At 35.2% G+C, this 21,411-nt stretch overlaps 3 protein-coding genes across 5 annotated transcripts; 2 read left to right on the top strand and 1 right to left on the bottom strand.

Annotated features, from left to right (window-relative positions):
* LOC109710762 (negative regulator of systemic acquired resistance SNI1) lies at positions 87-6,275 on the bottom strand. 3 transcript variants are annotated; one of them, XM_020233510.1, is made up of 15 exons: positions 6,044-6,275; positions 5,883-5,949; positions 5,327-5,420; positions 5,184-5,246; positions 5,002-5,091; positions 4,323-4,391; positions 3,672-3,753; positions 3,551-3,600; positions 3,124-3,330; positions 2,981-3,051; positions 2,824-2,893; positions 1,961-2,026; positions 1,409-1,561; positions 1,106-1,279; positions 87-606 (listed from the first exon to the last, which is right to left on the bottom strand). In XM_020233510.1, exons 1-14 carry the CDS (start codon positions 6,141-6,143, stop codon positions 1,151-1,153), a joined length of 1,311 nt encoding a protein of 436 aa, XP_020089099.1. In that variant the 5' UTR covers positions 6,144-6,275; the 3' UTR covers positions 87-606; positions 1,106-1,150. The 3 variants fall into 3 exon arrangements, with proteins under 3 accessions (XP_020089099.1, XP_020089097.1, XP_020089098.1); XM_020233508.1 differs by having other exon boundaries at positions 161-606; positions 1,155-1,279; positions 6,044-6,272; XM_020233509.1 differs by lacking the exon at positions 4,323-4,391 and having other exon boundaries at positions 161-606; positions 1,155-1,279; positions 6,044-6,272.
* Positions 9,255-11,905, top strand: LOC109709859 (rac-like GTP-binding protein 7). Its single transcript, XM_020232211.1, has 7 exons — positions 9,255-9,651; positions 9,782-9,869; positions 10,402-10,511; positions 10,612-10,675; positions 11,278-11,342; positions 11,457-11,522; positions 11,628-11,905. Exons 1-7 carry the CDS (start codon positions 9,553-9,555, stop codon positions 11,724-11,726), a joined length of 591 nt encoding a protein of 196 aa, XP_020087800.1. The 5' UTR covers positions 9,255-9,552; the 3' UTR covers positions 11,727-11,905.
* On the top strand, positions 14,327-19,954 carry LOC109710287 (acyl-coenzyme A oxidase 3, peroxisomal-like; the record flags this gene model as incomplete). Its single annotated transcript, XM_020232794.1, has 13 exons — positions 14,327-14,919; positions 16,175-16,292; positions 16,394-16,501; positions 16,626-16,798; positions 16,897-16,996; positions 17,112-17,186; positions 17,287-17,417; positions 18,273-18,408; positions 18,497-18,616; positions 18,706-18,852; positions 18,971-19,075; positions 19,172-19,273; positions 19,436-19,954. Coding segments are annotated over 13 exons (2,163 nt in total), but the record flags the coding sequence as incomplete, so codon positions are not given.

Below are 21,411 nucleotides of genomic sequence, written 5' to 3'. Positions count from 1 at the left end.
CTTTATTTCATTATCAAAAAAACCAAAACAAAATCAAAACGTTACGACGACACAATGAAAGTAATTATTGGGGCGAGTAAAAGTACCAATTAAACAGTAGAAATTATATTATCAAAAAAAAAAAAACATAAATCACAAAATGGTGCACCACATACACATCGAGTCGAAGAAACCCATCATATTAGTTCTCTGGTTTTCACAAATAAATTCTACTGATTAGCAGAGTCTACATCCAAGTAGCTTTCCAGAGTAATATTACTTGATGCTCAAAACTGAAGTGATGCAGCTAACATTATCCCCAAAGAGAGAAAAAAGAGAAAGAAAGGGAGTTAAGTAAAAAGGTTCCAAATCTTTGATAGCAATTGGAACCACTTCACTTTGTAAGCTAGTATATACAGAAAAGCTAGTGAGAAAATGGAACTCATCCTCATCAATAGTAAAGCAGACCAAAGACTTGAAGCCCTTTGCTGTTGCGCAAAACTTGACCTGGATAATTTAGTTTGATGGAAATCACGCTTCCATCGTCATTAATTTTCTGGTTCTTGCAACAAAATTGTTGCAGCAGTAAAAAGCGCTTCTTTCTCGAAAGGTGTAATCTCCAAATCCCTGCACGGCAATTAATAACATAAAGTATGAGGAAATTACTCTGGTTGTCAGTTCCTTCATCAGAATGTTCTGATCACACGAAATTCAATCAGTGCTGTCAATTGGAATACTCGCATCATTTCTTCACAAAGACTCTATCAACTCTATTTCCTAGTTATTGAAGCAATCAAATGTATAACTTGTTTAGACAACTTAATTAGATTCTTCTTATGGAAGATATTCAGACCAGAAAACAGAAAGACAGCAGAACTAGCAATTTGATGTATTAACTACAGATAAAAAAGGGCGAAAGGTTGCAACCATGAATTATCTTGATTAGAAAGAGCTGTCTATAAAGGATCTCATAATTAGTTAAAATTTCATATCAGGATTAGGTACTTGGCATCATGGAAAAGGCATATTTCTTTAGCATGATTATGTTTTGCTGTATCAGAGGTTTAGAATAACTTGACCAAATTATTCTATTGTATATTTATAGGGTTTAAGAAATAGTACTTACTAGAATGCAAAGTGCACAAAATAGTTAGAAGTAATGCTTATAGACCTACTCGTCAACTTCTCTGAGATTGTGAAAAGCAGAAATAAACTTGCTGGAAATCTGTGAAACCGTGCCTCCAATCTTTTCACTTGCATAGCCACTAAAATTCATATCAACTTGTTGGGAGACACAGACCTGAAAGAACAGATTTGTCAGTACGGATTTAAGGATAGCAAGACATTAGATCTTCCGCAGATAAAAATGCTTGGTGTAACAATCAACAAGAGAGAAAACAATATATTGAGACTAATTGACAAAACTTACCTGAAAGGCATGTGCTAGGAGCAGAAGAGCCACTTCTGAAGTAACTTTTTTGGCAATATTTTTGGTAGCTGTGGGGGTTGAAAAGAAATTCATGACACTCTCCAATGTCAAATCATTGGCTGTATCATTTGACCTTCGAGTTCGAACAGAAGACTACAATATTAAAGCAAATAAAGTTGCCATAAGTTTCTGTCCATTATCATTATAGATCAATACTTCGTGAAAGACTGTTCTCTGTACATAAATACATAGGCATGAGAAAGAGAGATAATCAGCAGTTCAGAAATTTTCGTATGTACTAACTAAAATATACTAACTTGAGTGTACAGCCACAATTAAACCTTCCTGCATTGACACCTACACGAAGGGTGAATTACACAAATCCTATCCAATTATTATGTGGTTTGCACTTCTAGTTCTCAAACTTGGTTTCTTATGTCTTTTCAAAAGCAAAAATACTCCCTGCTAAATTGTCTTTTTCATTTCTCCACTTTACTGGTATGTTATGATTCGAATATCAAAGTAACTTTGTAATGATATGTAGCCGCACACCTTCATACAATACTTTGAGAAGTACTGCAAAACAATCTCCAACTTCCATTTAGGTTCAGAGAAGACCTACAATGCACCATCAGTCGAATGTTAATGGGATAATCCATAGAAATGAAGATTCATTACATTACAAATACAACATTAAGATGCATCAGATAAACAAAAGTATAATAAATGAGGAATTAAAAAGAGATGATCATTTCATTTGCCATGCTTGCAACATGAAAATCGATTATTCGAGGTTCTGCCCCATCATTTCCACTTGAAGAGCAAAAATCACTTTCATGATTAAACCCATTGTTTCAAGAAGTTTGGAACTATTTTGTTGAAGATTTAGCTCCCAGATGCTTATGGATTAAATGTATCAATACTACGAAGTATGAAGAAGAGCCGCCTCCTAATACCATAACATACCATGTTATCCTGGTGTTATGACCCAAGACATTTGAGAATGAGTTCTAAAGCCAATCATATGAGACAGAGAGAGAGAGAGAAAGAGAGAGAGAAAGAGAGGAGGGGGGCCGGAGGGGGGACGACTGTCCTCTTACATTTTTGATAGATTTTGACCTCTCAAATTCTCACCTAGGCATTCTTAAAACAATGGGCACTAAAGTGTATGCATAATAATGAACAAAATACTTGGTTTTCAACCAAAAAGAAAAACCATATAAAGTTGTTGTTGGTTCTTAAATAAAACATTTACTAGTAACCAGTTATGACCAAGTATACTGTATACTTGAAAAAAAAGAGAAAAGGCATGACCAATCAATTTGCAAGGTCAGAAATTAGCATAAAAAGCAACAACTAAAATCACCTCTAAATGAAAAACAGGTAATAATAATGTATGAAAATCGAGTTACTACCGCAAGAAATGATGATACATGATTTAGATTGTATGTAAGTTCATCCAAGATGATCTCTAAAATAGGGATCCTGTACCAAAGGGCAAGAGATCAACACAAGAAAATCAGCAATTTACGAAAAGCAGCACAGTTCAATTGAAATTCAAGAAAATGTCACCTGAAGCCATCAATTCTTGAAGTAACTCCTAGCAAGTCTGCTTCTTTTTTAATCACATCAATCTCCATAACCTAATAAATACAAGCTTAACTTTCGAATTTGTAGTAAAAAATAAATCATAAAAGAATACTGACAATTCTTACCAATGTCAAAAGCTTTTGCACAGCACTACAGGTTCTTCTCTCTAGCTCAGGAAATGCAATTGCTAGAGAGAAAGCAGAATCATGAGATGATATAGCACAACTGCCCACAGTATCTGGCAAGCTGTTTCTGACATGATGCTGGCACTGGTTAAGTAGAAGCGACATGAAATCCCTGACTAAGCTTTTAAAATTCAACTTGCGTGATCCCTGCCAGTCATTTTCAACTGGATAAGTTCCATCCCAGATACTACAGTAAGTCATGAATACCGACCGTCCAGACATTCAATAGGGAAAGGCAAACCATAAAAAATTTGCATAAAATCCAAAAGCTATTATTGTTCATTCTACCAGGTGACATGGAATATTGATAGCCACAGAAAACAAAATAAAGAATGCACCTACAATTTTCGGAAGAGAAGTAACATACCAAAAGCGTATTAAGCATAGATTCCCTGAACAAGACCCAGTTCAATGATTCTGTCCAAAAAAAACAAAACAAAGGCCAATTAAAGAAAGTTAGAAATTGAATAAGATGGAAGATCTTTTACCTTTATACAAAGTATGACGATGTATGAAATCTGCTTCAAGAACACTGACAAGATACTGAAACAACAGCATATCCTCCACAGGCTAAAACATGAGACAGGACAAAACTTTCAGCTTCTATAGTACATAAACTGAAAATAAGATAAATAAGCTCAAATATATGATTTGCTCTCAAATTATGCAGCATGCAACTTCTCTTCTTTTGGTTACATGAAAGGATGTAAAACAACAATTACATCACAAATTTGTCTTTATGAGACTTTTCTTCACAATGAAACTAAAGTATCACATGAAATAACAAAGATTGTAGTCATTTTAGAGAATTACCATGTAATTATCATATATCATATAATTATCATACATCTCTGATAACTCAAAATCTCAAATTGCACCATATATACATGATGAAGAAAATCTTCATAAAAAACAACTACTTATGAAAGTAAAGTGGTTTGGAAAAATCACCTATCAATGTGACTTTTGTTATTTATTTATTTAGTAGTTTTCTGAAAATCTATTGAAAGTTGCCCATTTCTCAATTGAATAATTGAGCCACACTCGCTATGAATCAAGTGTGAGCAAAATGTGACACAAACATGGAAAAGAAGCAAATACATTTGGAAAATTCACTAACTAAAATAATATCCACTTGCCTTAAGTCCTAGCTGAAAATCCATGCTCTTGACTGCTTGAGCCATGTCCTCTATTAAGACAGAAAATCTCTTCAAAAGGGACCAAAAAAAAATCAAATAATACTGCGTATAATTAACAAAATTGGGTATAAATTATAAAGTATGCAAAACAGTGAACTGCATTTATTTAGAAATTCTACAAGTAAAGAAGAAACAAGAAAGAAAGAAAAAAAGAAAATCAACACAAGTATTGCAATGTTTTATAGCTTGTATTGCAAAAACACTTTTTTCACAACCACAAAACTGGGGCCTCTTTAATTCGAGTGAGCTCCTGAATAACAGATTTGCAACCTGCAAGGTTGAGCTCAAATTAAAAAAATTCTATTGTTTAAGAAATCCAACACAGGTACTTTTGCCTTTCCCACAATTTGCAGACAAGTTACTTTCTGCACCTTTCCTCCAGAATGTTCTTGATTATTCTATATTTCAAGGATCCAGTGAAGTATGTGGCTTTCTGAATTATAAATATCTGTATTTCTGACCCAAAGCCATTTTCTTCCTCTCGTTTATCTTTCTAATAATAAGGATAAAAGAAGAACCATAAGCATTCCGACTAAGAAAGCCATAACAACAACAACAAACCGCAGTGGTGCAGAAAAGAATTTGTAACCACGTGCATCAATCTACAGGTTCAGCTCACCAAAGAGTCAATCAGACGATCCGTACTTTTAGAACCCCCCTCCCCCGTGCCATGAGATTTCTCCTGGCCGAGAATAAAGGGCGACCACGCCTAAAGAAGCAACGAATTGTGACCTTTCATTAGAGTAACAACCCAATATAACAAAATCATCCAAATAAAATAGAGCAACAACTTTGCCTCACTTCTTTAACAAAGACGAGTTCACCAATTCCACCAGAATTTGTGCAATAAACTCTTGGGTACCGCTGCGAGGGACAATACATGTGGTTTCAAGTATTAACTTACTGCCACAAATAATGAAAGAACTAAGCATGAAATAGCTCACCTTATCTAACTCAATCAAGAGCTGATAACTGGCAACTGCCAGCTCCAGAGATCTGCTGTCTCTGAGAATCTGGAAAGTGGCATCATACATGTTCCTGTAAGCGAAATATAGGAAGTCCGATTGAAGCAACAGAATATTTAGGAAGAATAAATTAAGAATCTTTGAAACAACCATTTTGTCCCTTAATGCTTAAGCTACCAGAAACGATGTTGTAACAATTTATATTCATATTCTCTCGCGTCTATGTCCAAGACTTTCTGATTGGCCCAAAATGTGGACTTGAATAAACCATAATGAAGTTATATGCGACTAAGAGCCTTAAGCTACTAGAGCACGATTTTTTAATAATTTATACCAAACACTATCCGTCGAGTTTGGACCCGACACTTTTTGATAAACCCAAGACATAGACTTGGAGCAAATAAAATGAGACTAAAATCATAAGCTACTACTCCAATACCATGCGAAAGTATCCATTTGTCTCCACAGACATGGTAAAGGAACGTTTTTTCCATCATAAGAAGAGTGATCAAGTGGAGGTGGATAGAGATGGTACCAAGAGGGAACCGAGGGAGATTCAGAGACGAGGGAAGCGTATCTCACCGCTTCCAAGAAGGAAATCCCTGCGACAAAGAGCAACAAAGATGCATCACTTAACAGAGAGAGATCTAGAGAGATCTAGAGAGAGAGAGAGAGAGAGATTGACTGAGTTAGTACTATCGTCGTGGATATCCTGCGAGCCCCCGATGCCGGAGGAATCGAGGATGGCCATGGTGTTCTCCTCGAACCCTCCGTTGCGCCTCCGAGGATCATCCATGGCGACGAACGAGAGAGCGAGAGCGAAAGGAATTGAGGGAATCGCGAAGGTGAGAGAAAATTAACGGAGGGGGAAGGAGACCGTAGAAGAGGAAGAATGGGAAAAGCCCTAGATTTTGCTTACCCGCCAAAATTGCCACCGCCGATCGATTTGATTTGGGGACATTTTTTAATTACCAAATCACTTCACGAAATTTAAAATTTTTAAATTTGCCAACTAAATAATCAATTATTTAATTTCAAACTTTTTGTCAGCTCATCAATTCAACATAGGACTTTATGTCAACTAAATAATTTATCATCATCAATATTTATATAACCTGATTATTGCCTAAAAATTAATCAAAAAATAATTTTGATTTAAAAATAATTTCAGCGTGACGAATTTTTCTGCGCGAACATAGCAATAGCATTAGACGAGTCATTTTAACCTGACCCAACCCATCGTGAATCTGTCCGGACCTATTTGGATCTAACAATGGGATTAGAGTTCATCTCCGATCTAAACTAAACCATCAGAGTTTTGCACTCTTACCCCTATCATATGTGACCTCACTTAGATCATCTTGATTTGCGAATTGAAACTATGTTGTGATTCGTTCAGGAGAGATGGCAAACTCATTCAAGAAACTACGATAAATTCCATAATAATTATTCAGAGGTTGATTATGAAAAATTTAACCCTCCAAAACATTTTTTCATACTAGAAAAAATTTTAACCCAATGGCCAAAGCATAAAAATAAAAGATTAATTGCTAATGATATTTGTTGGATAACAACGTGGAATAGTTCCTTGTACTAAAGATTAATTGCTAATCCTATTTAATCTGTTAATTCGAAATATTTTAAAGTTGTAATAATTTTTATTTGATATTTGAATCATCCGATTAAAAGAAGAAATAAATAGCCATAATTAATAGTGGTCCGCAAAATGCAAGATGCACCTGGTGCAGGTAAATATTTTTGACATGAGAGATTGGAGTCCGATAATTTGTATAAATTAATCTAGACCTGTCATCGTGAATAATTATACGGTGAATAAAATAAAACACTATTGAAGTATTACTCTCCAAAACAAGCCTTCAAAATAAGGATGGTCATTTATTGATGATTAAACCAATTGTATGGAGAACTCAGCATTTAATACATAAATAATAATAATAATAATCCAATAAATGCGCATCATATTAGACGTGACAATACGTCAGGGTTAAAAGCAGGATATGTTTTTTGTTTTTTTTTTTTAAGATAATTAGTTGGGTGGTCGATGATCGATCGACCAGGTTGTGGGATGCAATCCTATATTAATAAAACAAGAGGAATGATTGAAAAGTACCAAGAGATTAGTATAAGTGAGTAAACTATAGTTATCTTGGACTAAGTTAGTTTAACAAGACCTCTCATTGCTGAGAAAAGATATTGGAATTACATCTCGTTTCATATCAATTCTTTCAAATTAAACTCTTAAATTACAATGACTCGTAAAAGAAATCTTATATTGCACAAATTAATTTTGATTATATTTTCTTCCTGTATCCAAATAGATCTAAAATCTTTGCGTTGACTGGTACATATAATTCAATTACACATAGCTTTACTTTACACAAAAACTTAGCACATAACAAAAAATTCTGTTACTATGATATACGAAATTGATAACCCACCATGAACTATCAATCATTCGTAACATTGGTAGCAAAGGGTTTAGTAGTTATTTGAAATCTCAAATTTGAAAACTTGTTACCTTATATTTTCAGCTAAATTTATTTCTAAAAATAATCAATAAATAAACGGATAGTCGATCTGCTAGAAAAAACATCATGAATGAATTGACTTAATTTCTTTCTGTTTGTTTTTTCTCTCTCTCTCTCACTAATCAACCTCTCTGGATTAAAGTATGTTTACTGAGTTTTAAATGGTGGCAAAATGATAGACAAGCTGTGATTAGAGATGTCAATGGGTCGGATTCGGGGCGGATTTTTAAAAATCCGAACCCAAACCCGACTCCAAACCCGAGACCCGAACCCGAATCTGAACCCGACGGATTTTAAAAATCCATATCCAAACTCGAACCCGACCAAAAATTCGAAACCCGAACCCGAAAATTTGAACTAGAAATAATTATTTTTTTTCAATATTTCAAAATATATTATATTAAATCTACATTTTTAAAATACAAATTCAAATATAACATCAAATTTTTATATATATATTATGTATAATACAAAATAAATTCGGGTTCGGATCGGGTACAATCAAAATCCATATCCGAATCCATATCCGTCGGGTTTCTATTATCGATATCCATATCCGAATCCATATCCATATCCATCGGATATATTCGTTTCATTCAGGTTCGGATTCGGAGAAAATTTTAGGTATCCATACCCATTGACATCCCTAGCCATGATGGCCATTTGAATGGTAATTAATTAGTTGAGCAGAAGGTCTCTCTATACCTTTCTTTATACCCTCCAATCCCATCATTGCCCAGCAATCCCTTCTCCCACACTTAACCAACCAACACACAAATTAAGGGTGATTGGTGCCTTCTCCCTCCCCTGACCTTGTACTCAAAGCAATTGACACTAAAAAGGACAGGTAAATATGCACAGAGACCCCTTCAACTATAGACAGTTTTGAATAATTCCCTGAAGTTTTTTTTTTTTTTTTTTCTTGCCCCTTTTGATTGATCTTCCTTCTATTTCTAGTACTTTTAATTAATTTATACTATTTTAATAAATTAAAATGAAGATTTTGTTAAATTTCAATGGAGATTATGCTATATATATATATATAGTTAAGGGGTGTCTCAATATATGTTGAAAAATGCTAGCTGTACACTTAAATATAAATTTTACGCTCTATTCTCAAATTTATAAATTCTTGAAAATTTTAATATTGAAAAAATAAAAATTGACAAGGCGATGACAAAATATAAATTTTTGAATCAAAAATTTATAAAATTTACAATATCTTTTGAAGTACACAGATAGCATTGCGCATACATGTTTGCTGAAAGAGCAACAAGATACGGTGCCAACCATCATAGCAGACCCAGTGAGGTGTAAACTCTAATGCTGGTGGGAGCTGTAACCACCTCATCCAAACACTTTCTTTTAAAAAAAAATTTCCTTCCACATTTTGGCTTCATACTCCTCATTAATTCCTCCCTCCACTACTGTTCAAAATTCCAAAATACACCTATTCCCCACCACACTTAGCTAACAAAAATCCCACTACCATCTAACACTTTTTTTTTGCATTGCTTTTCCTTTTATGCATCATGATTTTGAATAGTTGTTAGGACCTTTAAGAGAGCTAGATATATATATACGTCAGCTTTGCTACTTACACCATGAACAAAGGAGAGAGAAAGGGAGGGGAGGATTGGGAGAGATCGTCGAAGGATGAGCACCGCGCGGTTCATCAAGTGCGTGACCGTCGGGGACGGGGCCGTCGGGAAGACGTGCATGCTCATCTCCTACACCAGCAACACCTTCCCGACGGTAAAGATCGACGAGGATCGTTCTATATATACATCCCCTCACTCATTCTGCGAATTGGATGATTAATGAAAGTTTGTTTGCTTGTTTGTTTATTTGTTTTTTCTCTTTTGTGGCGGTGATGCATATACAGGACTACGTCCCGACGGTGTTCGACAATTTCAGCGCAAATGTGGTGGTGGACGGAAGCACGGTGAACCTCGGGCTCTGGGATACTGCAGGTATATAAGCTGCTTGCTTAATCATGAGTTCTCTTGCAATTTCCTGGCTTTACTAGAACAACTAGTTTGAGCGAACATTAGTATCGTAATTGTATGTATTAAAGAGATCACTAGGAGAGGATTAAGTATCACAATTCAAAAATCACCGGCACGCCAAGCTACTTCTCATTTCTCAAGCCATGCCCACATGTAGCTTCAGACTGCTTTGAGATCGAGCATAGCATTATCGATCATTCTTACAATTTCTTTAAACAGTGGTGATAATTTTTTAGATAGTATTTATTATTATTATTAAAAAAAAAAACACACAATAATGGGCTGTTTCCCTCTCTGATGGGGCCATTGATGGACGTTGGTGGGCCAAAACCGACAAGCCTAGGTACAATTTGAGCCAGATATGCTCTACGTTTTTTTTTGGGTCCTTTATCTTAGGTTTTTATTTTTATAAAAACAATTGTTTTGTTTTCTTTATCTTAGGTTTTTATTTTTATAAAAACAATTTGAGCAGGGTTTTTTTTTTTTTTTTTGGCAGGGCAAGAAGATTACAACAGGTTGAGACCTCTTAGCTACAGAGGAGCTGATGTGTTTTTGCTTGCCTTTTCCCTCATAAGTAAAGCTAGCTATGAGAATATCCACAAAAAGGTCTTACTCTTGTGATATCATCTCCTCCACCTCCTCAAGCAATTTTTGCTTCTTTATATCTGCACATAAATTTAATTTGTTTTGCTTGTATATTGCACAGTGGATACCTGAATTAAGGCATTATGCTCCAAATGTACCAATTATCTTAGTGGGGACAAAACTTGGTGAGTAGATGCCCAAAAATTTTTCCATTCATTGTACATATTTGTCCAAAGTTTAGAAGGAAACAAAGTGTAATGTTTGGTTCTAAAAAAACAGAAAAAAAAAAAAGAGGCTTCTCATAAGTGCTATATTTGAGAAATAGTTATTTAGAAAGTGACCGTCACTTTTTGTTGTCTGGTTTGTTTAATAAGTGGTTAGCAAAATTTCAAGCTTTTCTATTTTTTTTTTTTCTCTGTTTGGTTGTCTATAAATTATTAGATAATAAAAATATTGATCGTAAAAAAAAAAAACGTGTGTGGGTATGTGGTGGAGCGTTGGGGTAGACAAAAAGAAAAGGAAATTCTATTATAAAACCAGATACCCTTTTTTTTTGAAAAAAAATAAAATATAATCAACTTTTTTTTAACCAAACAGTCATAACAAATTCAATTTCTAAATATCGCACTTTTTATTCTGTACTTTTCATCAACCAAATATGCTCTTAGACTAACCACAACACAAAAACTTTATTAAATTTGTGTCGACTGTTAAATAAATAGCTTCGAACCGAGCTTAATAAACTAATCTCCAGATTGAATAGCAAAAATTTGGAATTTTTGTGCAGATTTACGCGAGGACAAGGAGTTCTTCATCGATCATCCCAGTATAACACCGATTACAACATTGCAGGCACGTCACGAACAAAAATATGAATCATGTGTGATAAATAATAACTTGTTCGATCAAGATGCATCAATTGATGAAGGACAAATACACTTGTATTCTTGTTGAAACTTGAAACAGGGTGAAGAGCTAAAGAGGATGATAGGTGCAGCTGCTTACATTGAATGCAGCTCCAAGAGTCAACAGGTACACATATCTACATTTGTAAACAACTTAATTTAATATATAATTAAGTTTACTACATTATACATTCATTTTACTTAATTTTATCGTTGAGGTTTGCTGTAACAGAATGTGAAGGCCGTATTTGACGCTGCAATAAAAGTGGTTTTATGTCCTCCCAAAACAAAGAAGAAGAGTCGAAAACAAAGAGCATGTTGGATTCTATGAGTGCACGCACCCGAAACAACTAAGGACATGGCATGATGATAAGTTTAAATGTATTGTAACAATGTTTAATTTTTTGCGAGTTTTTTGAACATTTCGTTGTTGGATTAAGTAGAACTGTAGAAGCATGGGATTGTCAAAGCTCTTACCAGTTATGAAATTTCTAATACTCTCTTCTCCTACCTTTAAAAGCAAGTAATTAATTGTTAGTAACATTTTTCTAATAACGTTTATGGATCATTTTCCTTTAGCCATTTGTGAATACCAATACAATTTTATATGCCTTATATATGACACAAGAGCCATTTGGACTCCTCTATGTACAAGATTAACTAAATACATGGATTTGCTTAATCTAATAATTTTATTGTGACTTACAAGGGACTTCTTGGTTCCATGTAAAATTATAAAAAATAATTTTCAGTGATTTTTTTTTTCATAAAAAATAAGTTTTACGATTTCTAATGTTTGGTTCGAATACGGTGAAAATTAGTTTTCAGTTACGCGAATACTATATGTAACTAGTTTTTCTGTCTAAGTATTACCAATAAATTAGTACTCCCCTACCAAAAAAAATAATAAAAAAATGAAAAACCTACTAGTGTTGTTCAATTTAATTTTCCACTAGAGATGATGTTAATTTTTAAAGAACTAACTATCAACTTGTGCATTTAAAGACATAATAATGGTGTGCTCTTTTCTTTCCATTTCTTCTAACAACTTTTGCAAATAAAATAGAGTACGTAGCCTAAAATTAGATAGATTCCCTGTACATAACATTTATGTAGTGAACACCAAATTAAAGATATCTAAATCTTTATCTAACTAATTTATTAACTGCACTAATTATATATTGCTGTACTACAATCTCCCTTTCATTTCTTTCAATATCTTCCTAGGAAGGAAAAGAAAAAAAAAATAAACTTCAAATACCACCCCTATGATTTCTCACTTTCTTACTTTAGTATTATATAGTTTAAAGTGTATCAATTTAGTACCTTGTGATTTTTTTTTTGTCAATTTTTTTTCGTTAAATCAATGACAAAGTTAAAACTGAAATGTATTAAAGTGAATATTTGATAAACTTAGGTGGGACATCTGAAGTTTTTTGTATATAATTTTACGAAATATTAACGAAAAGTTGACGAAAAAAAAAAATACAAGATACTAAATTAATACACTTTAAATCATAGGGTTACGAATGATTTTAAAGTTTATCCAAAAAAAAAAAGGAAAAAAAAAAACCCAAACACGAGTGAATCCACATCAAGAAAAAGACAAAAGTCAAAAATTACAGTTTCTAGAAGAGTTGAAGTCTCAGACCTAGACATTTGGGGCTAATCTGAAGTGTCAAACAAAGGCGACACATTACCCCGCCTCCACAATAATTTAAAATAAAAATAAAAAAATATAAAATTTATCTTAATTAGTAATTAATTTTTTAAAAATAAATTTTACTATCAAACTTTTCAATTTATTTGACTTGTAAAAATACGCTAATTAAACTTATATATATAAATAATGTATTTAAAAGTTGATGTCGAAGTGTCATCGACGGACTTAAATTAAACAAATTAAAAAATTGAATAGTAAAATTAAAAATTTGAAAGTTGGATAGTCGATTCCAAATGATGTATTTGTTCATATAGCTTGTGTATAATTTTATCATAATTTTATTTAGTAATAAACAAGTACTGTTATTTTATCTCATCATATATTCCATTTATAAAGTAATTTCAAGATATTTCTGTGTTATTTTATATTCTATTAATATTTTAAATGTTGTAGAATGGGAATTGGTTCTAAACTATTTTAGAGTACCGATAATGTTACTTTAATTTTAATTTTGTTTATATTATAAAGCTTGATATTTACGATACTACAGTAGTAAAATCAGTTCTAAACTTCTTGAGCCTCCTCTAATTTATAATATGTTTTAAAAAATATTGTTACATTCATGTATAATTTCGTGCACGTAAAATCATAGTAATTTAAGAAACTACCTAACTAGAGATTTATGCGGACAATAATAAATACTAGCATGGATTCCACACCTACTCAATTAATAAAAGAAATTTCATTACACGTACATATGTGATTCAGAAGGCGTAGCAATTTTTTAAAAAAATTATTTTTTATCGTATCAATGATTTGAATAATAAATTTGATCCTCAATAATATTCTGGAAGAGGCATACTATGGCTTGCATTTTCTTCATGTATAAATAATAATTATATTTATAACAAATATAAATGGTAATACGTAGACCAAACTCCACGTGAGCCTTATCCTACACGTATGTAGCCCATGCAGTGCATGCATTGTTGTCTAAAAACTTTCAATAAAAATATTAAATTAAATTTATTATATAATTTGCTTTATTTTATCTTAAAAAAATTATTATCAAATTGAGTAATAAAAATATGTTTAAAAATGTGATTTTTATTAAAAAGTGAATATATGGTGTATGATAATTGATAAGTACTCATGTACCTCGTGGGCGCAATAAATTTTCCGAATGTATATCCAAGAAGCCTATCGCGCACGTTACCGTCTCTTCCACCGCACGCATTTTAAAACGACGCTCCCTTTCGCTGTAACAAACCCCCTGCTTCTTCTCCCTCCTCTATCTCTCTCTCTCTCTCTCTCTCTCTCCGCCTCCCTTCGCTGACCCTTCCCCCAACATTTCCCAAAACCCTAATAATGGACTCGTCCTCCTCGTCCTCTTCCTCCTACCTCGCCGGCGGCGGCGCGGATCTCGTCGCTCGGCGAGCCACCGTCCTCCCTCGCCGCCGCCCCCGGCCGCCGTTGCCGAGCTCGAACCCGCTCCCTGCGTCGCCTACACCGCTCCGGAGCTCTCGGAGAAACCGGCCCCCTCCTTCGCCCCCGCCGAGCTCCGGCGCATCCTGGACGGCCACGACGTTGAGCTCCGTGACCGGATCTTCCGGCTCATGGAGGAGAGCCCGATCTTCCGAAGGGGGAGGGTGTTCGCGGCGCCGGACTACAACCAGACGAAGGAGCAGCAGCGGGAGGCGACGATGCGGCGGATCTGGCACCTGAAGAGCCGCGGCGTGTTCGATGGTTGGCTCACTGACTTCGGCGCCGACGCCGAGAGGCGGATTTTGGCCTCGTTGGAATGCCTCGCCATTTACGACCACTCCCTCTCCGTCAAGCTCGGCGTCCACTTCTGCCTCTGGTGAGATTGATTTCTTGGATTTCTATTCATGTCCAACTACTTTTATTATGCGAGATAAGTCAGAGAGTGTTTCACCCAGAAAGTGATCATGGCAAAATTGTTGTGAAGGATAAACCAATCACCAATTCAGATGATCACGCTCAATTTACATGAAAAACCTTCTTCTTTTTTTTTTAGTGAAGAAACAGGATTGTACAGGTTTTGTATTAAAGAAAAGAAGACACAAAAAAGAGAGCTACAATTTATCCTAGAAAACTCCTAAAAGAGGAAAACCTTTTAAAACTGGAGGAACTGAAAGGAACCAAAAAGGAGGAGCTTTTATTGTTTTGTAATGTTGCAAGGATCTTGTCCTCTCCTATCATACATCTCTCCTGTGTTAAGGGAAGAGATGCCTCCATATTTCCTTCTTTTCAGGGCGAGGACATACTTTCGAGAAAAGTTATGGCTTAATCTTTACTATTTTGTTAGCTCTTCATCGTAGTTGTTTTTTTTTTTTTTTTTTTTTTTTTTTTTTTTTTTTTTGAGAGAGAGATAGGTAGTTTATTTCATTTAAAAATAAAGTTAGCTGGAAATGTGAATCAACTAGAATTCAAACTTGAAACCTCGGATACCAACCATCAAGCCCTTTGCCACTTGCGCTAGGGACGGTTTAATTTGATAGTGGGAACAATTTCATTTATATTGTTAATATTTGACAAATGAAGTTATGGGCGTATGTGTTTTCTCGTTTCTAGAGCTCCAAGATCTCCTCGCCTTCACAAAATGATTGAGGACGATTTTATAGTTATCTAGACACCAAAGTGCTATAATTTTTTGTTTAAGCCAGATGTAGTTATCAACTGAGTGTTATATGGACAATTATCACAATAAAAGGCTAGATGCTATGCAGAAATTTTTCTATCTTATCTGAAAATTATTTAAACCGATTGTAAACAACCAGATAAAAGGGAAAGGGTCCTCGGAAACAAGCCTGATAAGTTAAAAATATGATATTTGAAGACAGAAGAATATGATGTTCCGGTACTGGTGAAGTGAACTTTTGGTTGCCTTATGCTCTTGAGATGATTCTGTTAGGAAATTGTTCGCTTGCAACTCTTTTTGAGTGTATCAATGTGTATGTTGCTCCTTTTCATATCGTAGGCATGGAGATGCATTTTCCCTTCATTGTCTCTTCTCTCTCTAGTGTATGACTTGGTAAAATATCTATTTTCAGTATTAATGCATTTGTTCTAAGTGTTATCTTGATGGATGACAGGGGTGGCGCTATCAAGTTTTTTGGTACCAAACGCCATCACGACAAGTGGTTGAAGGACACTGAGAACTATGTCGTCAAGGGCTGTTTTGCAATGACTGAATTGGGTCATGGAAGCAATGTATGTCAGATATTTAAGTTATACTCATTTTATTTTAAAACACTTTCTCTATGCTATGAGCCTATGGCTTTTCTAATTTAAGGGTTAAATATATTTCCAAGGTACGAGGAATTGAGACAGTCGCGACATATGACACAAACACTGGAGAGTTTATCATAAACACTCCTTGTGAATCTGCCCAGAAGTACTGGATAGGAGGGGCTGCCAATGTAAGAGACCTTTCTGCATAATAGTCTTTACTGATTAAAAGGCACCCGTTTAGTTTATTTGGGCTTGAAGAATCGCCTTCTATCTTATCTGTTTGTCGGTGACTTATTCATCGCCTCTTGACAGCATGCTACACATACAGTAATTTTTGCCCAACTCCTTATGAATGGAACCAGTCAAGGGGTCCATGCGTTCATAGCTCAGATCAGAGATGCAGATGGAAATATATGCCCCAACATACATATAGCTGATTGCGGTCATAAGATTGGACTAAATGGCGTTGATAATGGCCGGATTTGGTGAGTCACTAATTTCCTGATTTTTGGTATGCTTTCCAGCTCTCACAATGTATTATCTGTTCCAGTTTCTTTTTGTTAATCATTTACTGAATCATCAGGTTTGACAATATCCGTGTCCCTAGAGAGAACTTGCTGAACTCAGTTGCTGATGTATTGGAAGACGGCCGATACGTAAGCTCAATAAAGGACCCAGATCAGGTGAGGGGATTATTCTTTGAGACTTTTCATGTCGCATGTTCTGTTATCTATAGCTTATTGATGTACTGACATGGTCTTCTGAATAAGGTTTTTCTTTGTATCAATTTACTTTCAGAGATTTGCAGCTTTTCTAGCTCCGCTGACATTTGGTCGTGTGAACATCGCAACCACAGCAGTTTATATATCAAAGGTAAGTCAGTATCACGGCATGTTGTCGCTCTTTTTGAATTTCTTATGAACATATCAACTGGGGCATTCCTTGGTTATTCTCCCATTTCTTCTGCTGTCAGGTGGGTTTAGCAATTGCTGTGAGATATGGTCTGACAAGGCGGGCTTTCTCAATCTCACCAAATGGTCCGGAAGTTCTATTGCTCGACTATCCTAGTCATCAACGGCGCCTCTTGCCATTACTAGCAAAGACGTAATATTCTGCTTGGATTAGCATTTCAATATACATATTTTTTTGTGCATTTCAATATTTTTTTTTTGCTTAAGTTACTTCGCCTATTTCTACAGATTGTATCTGTAGCTTGTCGATTTGGAATTTCACAATAGGTCAATGTTAATTGATTGGGTTGGGTTATCAATGTAGCCACACTATGTTTTCTGACAATTTTAAATGTTCCCTAATATTTAGTTGCAACTGTTAGAGGGGGAGGATAAGTTGTCATGTCAGAGCCTTATAACCTGGGCTATGGTAGGATGAGCATGCAATTGCCATGGTCATCGAAGAGAAGAGAAAGGGATCTTGAGTGAGGGTGTGCATCTAAAATGAAGGCCCATCATGGCTACCATGATCAGAGAGAGAGAAGAGGGGGGTTGGGGTGGGGGGTTGGGGGGAGTGTGCAAAAGGCTACATAAGGATGCAAAGTTAACCTTCACTGAAAAAGTCAGGATGCCCAAGATATTTCCCATAATTTACATGCTTGCCTGAAAATGGAATTTGAGATCTTAACTGATTCAGTAAAATTCATCATTTTCATGATTGGATTAGTTGAATATGATATGCTTTGCTCTTACCCAATTTTATTTCTTAACCCTTGTGCAGTTGGTGTTTTGGCTCTCAGATTTAAATTCCTAGCCCGTTCATTAGCTTCTTTAGCAAGATCACCTAGATTGAGTTTGTCACAATTCAAGATCTGCTATCATAGACTCATTGTGACAAGTGCCATGATGTGAAGAACTTTATATCACAATATCTTTCATGATTCTCCAGTGTTCGTCAGCTTTAGAACATGAATTAGTTTCCCGACATTTTCTTTTTTTTAACTTGCAGATGTGTTATGAGCTGTGCTGCCAACTACTTGAAAAGGATATATTTGCAGAGGACCCCAGAGGCAAACAAAGCTATCCATATATACTCTAGTGCTCTGAAAGCTACACTCACCTGGCAAAATATGATTACCCTTCAGGTCATATACTTCTTAGTTGCTTGCACATTTATCCTTCTTCTTTTTGAAGGATATTAATCTCATTTAAGGATGTTTTTGGCTGTATCAGGAGTGTCGTGAAGCCTGTGGTGGCCAAGGTTTGAAGACAGAGAATCGTGTGGGAATTCTAAAAGGTGAATTTGATGTGCAGTTGACATTCGAGGGTGATAATAACATACTAATGCAACAGGTACTTTGTTTCTACATTCCCAGTTGAATTTGTCCTTTTCTGCTTAGTGGAAGGTCTGGGTACATACCAACTTTGGCCTGTTGATACAGGTTAGCAAGGGTCTCCTAGCAGAATATCTAGCAGTTCAGAAAAGGAGAAGACCATTTAAGGGTTTGGGACTGGAACACATGAATGAAACCTGCCCTGTTGTCCCCGATAATCTAACAAGCTGTACCCTGAGGAGCTCAAAGTTCCAGGTAGTTAATATGTAATACTATTAGGTTTCCGCTTTATAAATTACCTCGTCAGCCAATTAACAACTCTCTCTCTCTCTCTCTCTCTCTCTCTCTCTCTCTCTCTCTCTCTCATACACAGACCAACATTTTCTGCTTGCGAGAGCGGGATTTGCTAAAGCGCTATGCTGATGAAGTTTCTCACTATCAAGCTCAGGGAGAAAGCAAGGAAAAGGCACTCTTGCTGGTTAGACCTTTATTGGTTGCCTCCCTTTTTCCTCTTATTTACTGTAACTATTCCACTCTTGTTGATTCATTTGGCTTTCGATCATATACACACCAGAGTTATCAGCTTGCTGAAGAGTTAGCTAGAGCGTTTACTGAGAGGACGATATTCCAGATATTTTTGGAGGCTGAGATGAGCCTGCCTCCTGGTCCTTTGAAGGTAAATGTATTTATTTTACTTAATTATATTATTCTGTTTTAACTTCTAGCAACTGCTAAATAATATGTTTGAACCAGCTAATTGGAAGCTATCGACGTAGCTTAACTTTTAGTTTCATCTATTCTCTGATCTCACCATCAACATTTATAAAATGTTCTACAGGATGTGTCTGGGTTGTTGAGGTCCATGTATGCGTTGGTCCGCATGGAAGAAGATCCGCCTTTTCTTCGATACGGGTACTTGTCGCTCAGCAATGCTGCTGCTGTGAGGAAAGAAGTCATGACACTGTGCAGTGATCTAAGGCCCCATGCACTTTCTATTGTCAGTTCTTTCGGAATACCCGACGCTTTCCTCGGCCCGATCGCCTTCGATTGGATCGCGGCGAATGCGCGGTCGTCTGTGAGCAGCGATTACTAATTTCTACATCATCTCCAGGAAAGTTGTGATACAAGCCAATAGATACCGTGATTACAGGTAATAAAAACACCGTCATGGGGGATAATAAAGAGACTAATCCTATTCTTCTAGTTTACTAATATGGGTTGGTATCTACGAAGAGTGATTGAAGTTGGAGTAAGAGGCCGTCCAATTAGAGATTAGATGGACTCTTAAATGATAAGATTGCTATTTATTGTAAACAATAAACTTTCCAGTAAATAAAACTCACCTTTTTATCGGAAACTACTCTGATACAGTATTTTTGGCTTTTGGAATTAGATAAGTCCAACAATTCCGTATAGCAGTGAACGATGTGAACTGCGCTAACCCTTGAATTGGATAAGTCCAACTATTACGTATAGAAGTGGACGACCCGAGTAATCCAATATGATCCAATACAAAATTAGCGGGTTTAACTTAAATCTAAATGGGTAATTAAGACTGGAAACGGGCGATCCCATTAATTCGTTAGTTAAATAATTTGTTTTCAGATTTTAGCCTCTATAACCCGCTTTGACCCTCCAATAAGCCGGTTAACATTAAACCCAGTTTTTATGTTTGTAACAGCTAATAAAATTGATATGATAGATAATGTATATAAACATCTTAGTCATGAATTATGGTTTAACTTATTTCAAAATGTTTCTTATTAATTTAATAATATTATTATTCAATGAACTAATTGGGTCGAATTAGGGCGGTTCGGATTTGAATTAACCTATATATACAATTGTAATACCTACGGTAAACTAAAATAAAATAAAATTAAAGGGCCAGATTATTTTATAGCAATAAATATCTTAACAAAGAGAGTTTTTAAAAAAAAAATAAAAAAAATTCAAGCCCCACTTATCCCCACCACTTTTTGATTTGCAAAAAGGCACAAGTCATAAGCATGTGGCAGCATTACCCACGAATTGGATTATATCTTAATTAAGCTTAATCCCAATGCACAATTAGTTGGATGAGCACGCACAACTTATAATGCTAATTAATGCTCTCGATCCACCATGGACACTGGCATGCACTAAATAATATTGGGCATGCCATTTAGGGCTTGCTAAAGATAAACAAGTACCCAAAAAAGAAAAAGAAAAAGAAAGGAACCACCCTCAACTATTGATCAGTTTAAAGTAGATCTTTAACTAATTTTCTTTCGAGTGACCTATTTAAATATTTTATTTTTTTTTATTTACTTCATTAATTCCAAATGTGATTCTATTGAATTTGAGCGTTCAAACACTTCTTTCTGTTGATAGAACGACGAAATTTCTTAACTGTTAACAACAATTGTTTATCTCAACAAATTTTCGATTCAATTTTGAGAAATAAGTTAAATTAAATTAACAAAAGGTTTAAAAGAGATAATCGGAAATACGAAGTTAGGAAAGGGTTATTTTAAAATGCATGGCCTATAGCTACCTAGGTGGGGAGATCGATCAATAGACATTGTAATTAACCTTTGCTAAAACCTGTGTTCAATTAATTAGGTGCATGGCTGGTCCACACACTCAATGACATGTGGTTAAGCACAAACTTATGGTTATTAACTTTATTAAGGAAAAGATCTAGCATTGTACCACTCAAAATACTAATTAAATCCCCACATATTAGACACAAAACAAACACTGAAAGGGATGTAGTGCAATAATAGAGCTGTAAAGAGGGTGCTTCTTGCCTCCCCCCACTCCTCTCCGAAA

Source organism: Ananas comosus, linkage group 5, assembly GCF_001540865.1.
Source record: "Ananas comosus cultivar F153 linkage group 5, ASM154086v1, whole genome shotgun sequence".
Taxonomy (NCBI): domain Eukaryota; kingdom Viridiplantae; phylum Streptophyta; class Magnoliopsida; order Poales; family Bromeliaceae; genus Ananas; species Ananas comosus.
Note: the sequence above shows the minus strand (reverse complement) of the source record. Positions and strands in the feature narration are given on the sequence as shown.